This window comes from Hyla sarda, chromosome 1, assembly GCF_029499605.1.
Source record: "Hyla sarda isolate aHylSar1 chromosome 1, aHylSar1.hap1, whole genome shotgun sequence".
NCBI classification, from domain to species: Eukaryota; Metazoa; Chordata; class Amphibia; order Anura; family Hylidae; genus Hyla; species Hyla sarda.
The window spans coordinates 208,284,035-208,294,484 of NC_079189.1; the positions used below are offsets into that span (position 1 = coordinate 208,284,035).

At 38.3% G+C, this 10,450-nt stretch overlaps 1 protein-coding gene across 9 annotated transcripts in view; it reads left to right on the forward strand.

Annotated features, from left to right (window-relative positions):
• The window catches only part of FAM13A (family with sequence similarity 13 member A), a 238,916-nt gene extending 233,652 nt beyond the window's left edge, over window positions 1-5,264 (forward strand). For all 9 annotated transcript variants that reach the window (XM_056567629.1, XM_056567637.1, XM_056567645.1 and 6 more), the window contains one exon: window positions 922-5,264. In XM_056567629.1, coding sequence (XP_056423604.1) covers window positions 922-1,045 — 124 coding nt within the window. In that variant the 3' untranslated portion in view covers window positions 1,046-5,264. The remainder of the gene's footprint in view (window positions 1-921) is intronic.
• The last annotated feature ends 5,186 nt before the right edge of the window (window positions 5,265-10,450 follow it).

A 10,450-nucleotide genomic window follows, 5' to 3' on the forward strand; every position in this document is an offset into this window, starting at 1 on the left:
TCCGTCTTTGTTGTCTACTATGAAGCGAGCTCTGGAGCTCAAGTAATTTTCTGTTAGAATGCAGCTGCTGTATGTGGTATACGCTCTGCATTAAGGGGTTAATAGAACATTGCTTGTCACAATGGGGTGGGATATATTAAGCAGCAGGTGAACAGTTACTGAAGTTGGTGTATTAAAAGCAGTAGGAATGGGCAGGTGTAAGGATCTGAGCAACTGGTCCAAGAAAGGATAAGTGGTAAACCGGTGGATAAATAGAAAGCCAAAAAACCATTGCCATAATATAGTTATTTTAAGACTCTGATGTAAATGTTTTCAGTAGGATAACAATCTTTAGGCCAACATTGCATGCATAGATATGAATGGAACAAGCAGAAGATTGGGGGGATGGGAACTGCAACATTCTCAATAACACCCGTACTAAACACAGCATAAGAAGTCTAGGTGAGAATGTGAATGAGCTGCAAGATACTAGGAGAATATAGCAATCCCATAATAAACAAAAGGAAAGAATGTATCTGCACTCACCATTAAGTTGCAAGCAATGTCGGACTTTATTGTACAACGTCCATACATGAACAAAAACAAACTATCGCGGGAATCACGTGAACAACAGCACTGTTTTGCTTCACTCTGGAGGAACCGTAAGATGCATTTGTGACGTGAAACAGTTCTGTTGTTCTCTGCTGTTGTACCCCTGCTTCAGGCGTGGAGCCGCTTTCCCTCCCTGCATCGGGTGAAGTTTGTTTTTGTTCATGTATGGACGTTCTACAATAAAGTCCGACATTGCTTGCAACTTAATGGTGAGTGCAGATACATTCTTTCCTTTTGTTTATTATAGATATGAATGGCTTTGCTGTTGTTTTTTTATGGTTGTTATTTCTAACTTCAGGTAATGCGTTACTTTTCTTTCTGCCACAATAGAAATGTTCAAAAAGAAGATCGCAGTCCTATGGCAGAAGAGTACAGCGAGTATAAGCACATGAAGGCTAAACTCCGGCTGCTTGAGGTCTTAATCAGCAAGCGAGGCACGTCACAGACGGTGTGATGTTTAATGCGCCCTCTAGCAAGAAAAACTTTACTAATCTTTAAAGGGGCAGATCGTCAAGAGGAACCCACCATCTCGAATGTGTGTAACAATCTACATTGGCCAGTTTCTGATTACACAAGGTTGCTTCAGAAATCAACTTTTATATTGTTTAACTGGATCTAACAGAGTTTCTTCCTCGATTTTTGGTGCACTCCGAATAAATGGTACGGATATATGTTCAAATTGTGACTGGAGTTACAAGGCATGACCCAAAACAAATGATGGGGGCTGTTGATCCACTTTATACCTTTGAAACTGGTTACCTGCTTTGATCATTGACCTTTTATTGGTGATCATGTGGTTCTCCAACTCTCAATTGGAGCACAGGCCTAATCTTGTCTCCTGCTCTAGTACATTTTTATGAATTTTGTTGCAGGTATGTGTTCCAAGTACTGATACTGAAACACATATCTAGGACAAGTTATTACCTCATTTCAACACTACTTTGATTCAGCAGTGGCCCTTGTCATGGTTTGTGACATATGGATGAACAACCTTGCATTAAACCCTTTTGCAACAAGATCTATGCCAGAGCATGTTGAAAAGCTTGAGTACGCTGGAACATATTCAGGCAAACAGCCATTGCTTAACCAGCTTGTGCAAATGTGTTGGCGACTGGCGGACAGTTTTTACTGAACATTATTTTTTTGTGGACACTCTTATCCGCTTAAGGATGACATCATTGAGTTAATTTGTTTGTCTTGGGGGTTACAAGTGTATAAGGTCTGCCCCTTAACCCTTTTCTGCAGCATGCACTTTCTTCTTTATACTATGACTGTAATTTATAATGCTACCAATATCTCTAGTAAGACTACGTGTTTCTACCAAATTCCTGTGATCCTTCAGTATATATTCTCAAAAGGCTTTGTCTCCCTGTCTAGCTACAAGGGGCTCATTTTCCTCACAAATTTTTGGAAAGTCATTTTCATTTAATTTTAGTTTCTTTCCTACAACTCAACCTACCAGCATAGAAGTGATTATTGAAGAACATTGAGCTCAGCAATTTCCATAATGTTTCAATGGGTTCAAGAGAATATTCTTCCTGTTCTGCTATTCTTACTGTTACCGCTGTGGACTGCCTTTAACAACAGTGCCACTCTATATGAGGTTTTATTAGCACTTGATATTCATGCAAGAATAACCAACATCTTACAATCTAAATGTGGCATAACATATATACCGGTATGTATGTATGTGTGTATATATATATATATATATATATATATATATATTCACATATGCCTGAATTATTATGGAAATCCCCTACATGCCTTTAAGTAACATCATGTGTACAATGGATACAAGTGTCCCATTTGAAGTTTCTGTTTTACAATATTAGGTTAATGTGGATACATTATGTACAAAAAATGGTGATTTTTGTATTTCACATGCAAAGTGAACGAGCACACATCACTTCTCGAAAACACTTTCCCACCGTATGATGGTAATTTGATCACATTTTATTTTAGTGTTTTTAGGCTAGGTATCCACACAAGTTTTTTTTTTTCTGGCGTCTTTTGGAAACCTTCCACTGCAGTTTTTGAGTCAAAGTCAGAAGTGGATCCAGTTGGAAGCAGAAATATAAGTCCTTCCTTTATATTTATCATTCCTTTTGAATACACTTCTGGTTTTGGCTCAAAAACTGCAGTGGCAGTTTTCCAAAAACACCAAAAAAAATCCTGTGCGGAAACCATGCCTTACTCCTAATATACAAGTAGACAAATGCTTTTACACGTTTTACATATTTAATTTTGAAAAAAAAAATCCCATTTGAATTCCTAATGTGTTTATTTTCTGTGAATTTCACATTTGGTGTGATCCTTTTTAACCAACACTACAAAATTGTATGTTAAAAATGACGAATTAGCTTTGACCTGTGTTTCTGTGTCCTGCTAATCTAGGAATGCTGCGATGACTTGGAGAGGAATCAGGACTGTTATTCTCAATACATTGTAGCCTGCTATAGCCCAGGTATTCTTTTTAATGATGGCTAATAGGGCAGTTTTAATGTCTACCAATCTACCCTTGTTTTAGAAAACTATCTTGCAGTCACTAAATATTGTATATGTTCTTATTAATAGCCGTCTGTCTCTATACAATATACTGTTTATGGTTTCTGAATTTTAAATTTGGTAAAGTGAAAATGGCATTTATTTTTTTAGGAACTACACTGTAGACATTTGTCACACTGTGCCATGTTCACTGCATTGAGATGTCATGCTCTGAACTAGAAGAAACCATCAATAATGTATAAAACGATTATCTGAATAAATGTTGCAGTTTAGCATTTTATCTATCTTTGTGAAAATTAACATCTAACCCAGTAATGTATCTCTAGCTTGAAAATAATATTCTAAATTCCAGAGCCCATCGGTCTCCTTGGTAACTACTCCCATAGTCTAGAGCTGGTGCAGCGGTTTGCAGCGATTTCTATCTAGCACAAAGCAAGAACACAGATGATAGAATGTAAGAATCAGAGTGTCTTCTGTGATTCCTGATAATGATCCTTTCTGTTATAAATAGGAATTATGTCCATTTTGTAATGACATTAGTTTGATAATTTTAGCTCTAAAATACCAAATATATTTTATCGTATACCTGAAGAATTTTCACCCATGATACGTAAATACAATTTGGTTAGGTAGGGTGGATGTCTTTGATTTAGTGGGCACAACACAATATTTCAGTGGAGTTGGAAAAAAGCAAGTCTCAGGTAGAGGTCTTATCACTGTGTGTTTGTTAAAGTTTAGGGTGTGTACGAGTGTAGACAATATACACGGCACATTGCCTACAGTGCCAGACAATCTTAAAAACACAGAATGTGAAGTGTTTTACTCAGAACTACTTGTTCTGCTTATGCATCCTTTAATAGTGTTTCTAAATACATTTGCACTTAATTTTTCTGTATGAAACACATTCTGATTAAAAAGAATTGCGGAAAAGTTACCAAAATGTACTATTTGCATGTTTTAACATCCAAAACCCATTATAAAGGAGTCTGAAAATTTCATATTAATGTTTGACTGGATTTCACTTATCTTTTAAAAATGTTGTACATGACACAAGTGTCTCCCCATATTAAAGGTAACATCTGCTAAGCTCGGTTGTTAAAAAGCAAGTTAAATGTACTCAGTTTCTTAATAAAGTTGGTGTAAAAGGAGTTTTTATAAGCTGGTACCAGAGAAGGATTTATAGCTTGTGATTGACTGGATTTAAAGGGTTTATTCAGTGTTTTCTTTAGAAAAAAATAAAAATAAAATGGTGCTGGTGCAGAGAGACAATAAAAAAACAAAAACATACTTACCTAGCCCATGTAAAGCTTTGCCTATGCCTGGTACCCCAATCTTCTTTATTCTTCCTGCTTATGTAATAAGTGCTTGGTGCAGGACCTGTCAGCTCAGCCAGTCATTGGCCACAGTAATGCCTCATGTCAGCTAGTGATTGGCTAATTTGGCAGGTCCTGCAACAGTCCCTTGTCTGCAGGGAAAGAGGACTAGGTAAGTATTACTTGCTTTCTATCTTTTTTCCTGCCCCGGCTGTGGTTTTTGGAAAACACTGGATAACCCCTTTAAGGCTAGGTTCACTTTGCTTTGTGTTATATATATTTAGAATATTTTCAGCTAAAATTTTTAAGGCATAAACATACATTTTTTTACATATAATTGGCCTTCTTTATACAGTTGAAAGATTTGCATACTGACGTAAAAAGTGTAAATGACTATAGTTTTCAGTGCAACTCAAAAAATTGTCATGCAAAGGGATAGATTTATTTTCAGTGAAAAGACAGTTGTATAGACATACATCTGGCAGAATTGGTCCCACACACAGTGAGAACCTAACCTCATTCTGTTTAGTATATAAAAGACTCCAACGTCACCATTCTGTATTGTCTTTATGACTTCAGCATTAGGAGAATTTTTGTTTCCCCAGCCACAGATTCCTCTGATGTTTCCTTCCCAAATCTATTTGCATATACACTACATTAAAACCTATGAACAGAATCCATACTTGGCTGTCAACCTACAGTCCAGCATCAGGTTGTGGCTGCTTGATGTTGAACATAGTCTGAAAGACTCCCTAAATCTAACCACATAAAGTATGTGACATTCAAATATTACACAGGGACATTTATCAATGTCTTGCAGTAATGAATCTTCCCATTTTCCAGTAAAAACAATTATAATAATTAGGACAAACATTGAGAAAATCCTGTAAATGTTATACCAACCATAGGAGTTTAGACATTTTATTAGGTATGCCCTAAAAGAGACAACAACAAGTTGGTGACGTCAAGTTAATAAGAATGTTGGAAATATCCAGGGATATGTTTTACCATAGCCAAGTCTATGCAGGGAAAAAAAAATAGATGTATAATAAAACTGAAAGACAAGCAATAATGAAGAAATTCTACATGGAACTTGCATTTGTATATGTTCTCTCCTTTGAATCGTGTATCCATTCATTTACAAAAGCATACTGTTGACATCTACCCTGTTTCCCCAAAAATAAGAAATACCCATAAAATAAGCCGTAGCAGAATTTCTAAGCATTGGCGTAATATAAGCCATACCCCGAAAATAAGACAGTGGTAGGCGTGGCTAATCGTATTGGCGTAGAAACTTAAAGAAGACGGGCAGCCCTTCACATCTGCCCCTTTGTGACAGCTGCTATCTTGGAGGTGACCGGAGAGGTGCCGGCAGCCCAATCAACAAGGTCGGCTCCCCCTGTCAGGTCCCGGTCCTTCTGTTCCTGCTGCCAGCCGAGGAATAGAGGGACACAGAAAGTCTCCTCAGTGAAGTGAGGAACAGAAAGTTCTGCTATGTGGGTCCTCAGGGGGAAGAATAAAGCTGTGGCTGCCGTTTTACTCAGCACTGTGGGCCCCTCTCACCCAGCACCAACCAACAATAGTCTGTGGGTCTCTGTATTGTTGTACCATAAAAAATAAAATATGACTGTCTTATTTTCAGAGAAACACGGTAGTTCAAATTATGACAATAGGATCTAATAAAATAACAAATGTCAACTGGCCAGTTAAGTATGACTCAATAGACGCTGTTTATGCAGTGTGTTGTGAATAGTGCCATTGTAGAATGTGAAAGAATCAACAGGAATTGCTTACTTAGGGTCTATTCACACGGCAGAATTTCACCTCAAATTAAAGCCCATAGACTTTTATGGTATTCCGCACTCCCATTCAACCTCCTGAAATTCCGCAGCAACTAACAACAGTCCGTGGGTCTCTATTGTTGTACCATACTTAAAAAAAAAATAAGACATCCCCTGAAAATAAGCCATAGTGTGTCTTCTTGAGGAAAAATTAATATAAGACAGTGTCTTATTTTTGGGGAAACACGGTAGTTTAAAATATGACAGTAGGATCTAATAAGATTATTAGAGGCTATCAGAGGCTTCTGTGCTCTGAATTTGTGTGTGTGTGCAAGCATGTTTGCTATAAGGAGGGTTACAATATCAGGATTTCTGCATTTTTGGTCACATTAAAGGGGTAGTCCAGTGGTGAAAAACGTATCCCCTATCCTAAGGATAAGGAATAAGTTTCAGATCGCGGGGGGTCCGACCGCTGACGCCCCCCGTGATCTCTCTGTACGGGGCCCTGGCTCACTGACCAGATAGCACTTGTTGACCACCGCACGAAGCAGCGGCTGACACGCCCCCTCAATACATCTCTATGGCAGAGCCGTAGATTGCCGAAGGCACGCCCCCTTCCTGTGGGCTGTCGGGGCCCCGTACAGGAAATAGGGGATACGTTTTTCACCACTGGATATCTTGGGCTTTAAATATTATGGCTTCATGTGGGAACCATATATTTAGTTTTGAAATTAGGATCAGATTCTAGGAGTGAATGCAGGAAACCCTTTTCCGTGTATTACTTTTCCGCCTTTTGATATCTCTGTACTGGTAAGATTCTTTTTCAGTCCAATGGGTCTGATCCTTATGCCCCTCTACACTTTGAATGTATACCTACTATTGGAGCGTTGGAGCTAAACTGGAGAATTTGGAGAGTTTAGCTAAAGCTAAACTAAGGTATATTAAGAAATGAATACAGAATTTTTGACCTAAATGTGTCACTTTTAAACTTTTAGGTAATATATACATTTTCATGTCAGATTACAATACACCAGTACCCTACAGTGTATCTCTTAACATGTGTAATTCAGTAAGTGTGTTCTGAAAACATTGTCCAACTTTGCCCACCTGTCAGTGGGTGACTTACAAATACCATAGGTTAAGAATCCAAAGCATATGACCAGTAGTAGGGCGGTGTCACTGGGAACATATTGCTGTTGACTAGTCGTTTTAAGAGAATTCCCATTTGAGAGATTTCTGAATAGGGCATTGGATTACCCAAAGATGTACCAGCCTTAGAAAGTGTTGTGCTTTGATATTTCTGTCCCATCTGCTATGTTACACTATGCAGGCAGAATCAACTCTGTTTATATATATATATTTTGTAATCTACATATAATGTGCTTGGTCTTACTTATACAAACTACAGTGATCAGACAACTTTTACAAATCCAAATAGCAGCAAATGGTGATTATAAAGCTTCATTCAGAATAATAAGCCAGCCTTCAACTATTCTATATATTGCACAATTGTACAATGCTCTTAACTATGTATGTTTTGGGTCTCCAAATTCCATGCTCATAGTATTTTCAAGCTGTTTTGTATGGAATGGATAGATGTGTCCTTTTGTATGTGCATCAGAAAGAAAACAAAGTGTACAATTTTGTATTTTGTATAAAAAATAAAAGCTATTTTTGAATGCAACAAACTTAGAGGATTTGTGACTTTATTCATTTTCTGCCTTATGATTTTTTACCTGCACTTCAAAGCTGAAGCTGTAAATAGTTAAACATGTTCAAAGTTTTGGCGTAATAATGTCACACAGGGAGTAAAGCGTGCTACTGTGTGCTTATTCCCGCTTTCTGAGGGTCTCAGCACTGAGACCTTGACAGATACAAAACTTTTGAATCGGCAGAAACAGGTTTAAAGTTTTGCACACTGGGGGAGATTTATCAAAACCTGTCTGGAGGAAAAGTTGCCCAGTTGCCCATGGCAACCATTCAGAGGTCTTGAAAAAATGAAAAAAGCGAGTTGATTGGTTGCTATGGGCAACTCAGCAACTTTTCCTCCGGACAGGTTTTGATAAATCTCCTCCAGTGTTCAAAACTTTTAACCTGTTTCTGCCAATTCAAAAGTTTTGTATCTGTCAAGGTCTCAGTGCTGAGACCCTCAACAAGCGGGAATAAGCACACAGTAGCGCTCTTTACTCCCTGGCTTTTGTTGATCTTTGTCTCCATTATAAGTCACCCAGTACCAGTTTACTATGGATGATATAGCAGTAAAGAAATTGCAGTCAGCACTGCTAATCAATGGTGCACCCCTGTAGCACTCCGGAGAACTCCGAATCACTCCAGCATCCATAATTTTTTTAGACAAAATGGAAGGTGAGCCAATTTTAACTGCTTTGTGTAGAAGCTTCAGTTTTACATTTAAAAGTTATTATGTTTCAGATGTGCTCAAACTTCTTGTATATTTTCTTGTAGGTTAGGCTTTCGCATAACATATCCACAGCAGCTTACCCACAGCTGAAATTCTGCTTCCTAGTATTCCGCAAGCAGAGCCCATTGTCTTCAATAGGTAACAAGCGGAATTTCCGCTGTGGTAATACAGCTGCTGATGTGCTACATGTGACCCCTTAACGACAGGGCTTATTTTTATCTTTTCCTTTCTGTATCTTACACCTTGCCTTCTTAGAGCCAAAACTCTTATTTTTATCCACATATTTGGTCTTCTTTGCAGGGCCAATTGTACTTTGTAGTGATAACTTATTTTACCATAAAATATACAGCAAAAGATTGTGGGATAATTTTGGGGGCTGGCTTTCGTTTTTACACAGTGTACTTTAAATTAAACCTGTTAAAGTTGTTTGTAAGAGAGCTAATTTTTTTGCACCATAATCTTTAGTTTTAGCATGACCATTTTGGACAAGGAACTTTTGGGTAGTTTTTTTTTTTCTTCCTTTTTATTTCTGATACATTTTGTGCAAGATCGATAACATTGCTAGCCTAGACAGACTGCATTAGCTGAACTACTATGGCAGGCAGGAAGGCCTAGTGAAGGCCTCTGGCTGCAATAATAAGAGATTGTCACCCTTCAATCACTTTCCAGTAGGGGGAGATGGTGATGTCATTTCATTCACCAACATCAGCGGGCTCCCTGATGTCCGTCTTTGTTGTCCACTATGAAGCGAGCTCTGGAGCTCAAGTAATTTTCTGTTAGAATGCAGCTGCTGTATGTGGTATACGCTCTGCATTAAGGGGTTAATAGAACATTGCTTGTCACAATGGGGTGGGATATATTAAGCAGCAGGTGAACAGTTACTGAAGTTGGTGTATTAAAAGCAGTAGGAATGGGCAGGTGTAAGGATCTGAGCAACTGGTCCAAGAAAGGATAAGTGGTAAACCGGTGGATAAATAGAAAGCCAAAAAACCATTGCCATAATATAGTTATTTTAAGACTCTGATGTAAATGTTTTCAGTAGGATAACAATCTTTAGGCCAACATTGCATGCATAGATATGAATGGAACAAGCAGAAGATTGGGGGGATGGGAACTGCAACATTCTCAATAACACCCGTACTAAACACAGCATAAGAAGTCTAGGTGAGAATGTGAATGAGCTGCAAGATACTAGGAGAATATAGCAATCCCATAATAAACAAAAGGAAAGAATGTATCTGCACTCACCATTAAGTTGCAAGCAATGTCGGACTTTATTGTAGAACGTCCATACATGAACAAAAACAAACTATCGCGGGAATCACGTGAACAACAGCACTGTTTTGCTTCACTCTGGAGGAACCGTAAGATGCGTTTGTGACGTGAAACAGTTCTGTTGTTCTCTGCTGTTGTACCCCTGCTTCAGGCGTGGAGCCGCTTTCCCTCCCTGCATCGGGTGAAGTTTGTTTTTGTTCATGTATGGACGTTCTACAATAAAGTCCGACATTGCTTGCAACTTAATGGTGAGTGCAGATACATTCTTTCCTTTTGTTTATTATAGATATGAATGGCTTTGCTGTTGTTTTTTTATGTTTCAGTTATTTCTAACTTCAGGTAATGCGTTACTTTTCTTTCTGTCACAATAGAAATGTTCAAAAAGAAGATCGCAGTCCTATGGCAGAAGAGTACAGCGAGTATAAGCACATGAAGGCTAAACTCCGGCTGCTTGAGGTCTTAATCAGCAAGCGAGGCACGTCACAGACGGTGTGATGTTTAATGCGCCCTCTAGCAAGAAAAACTTTACTAATCTTTAAAGGGGCAGATCGTCAAGAGGAACC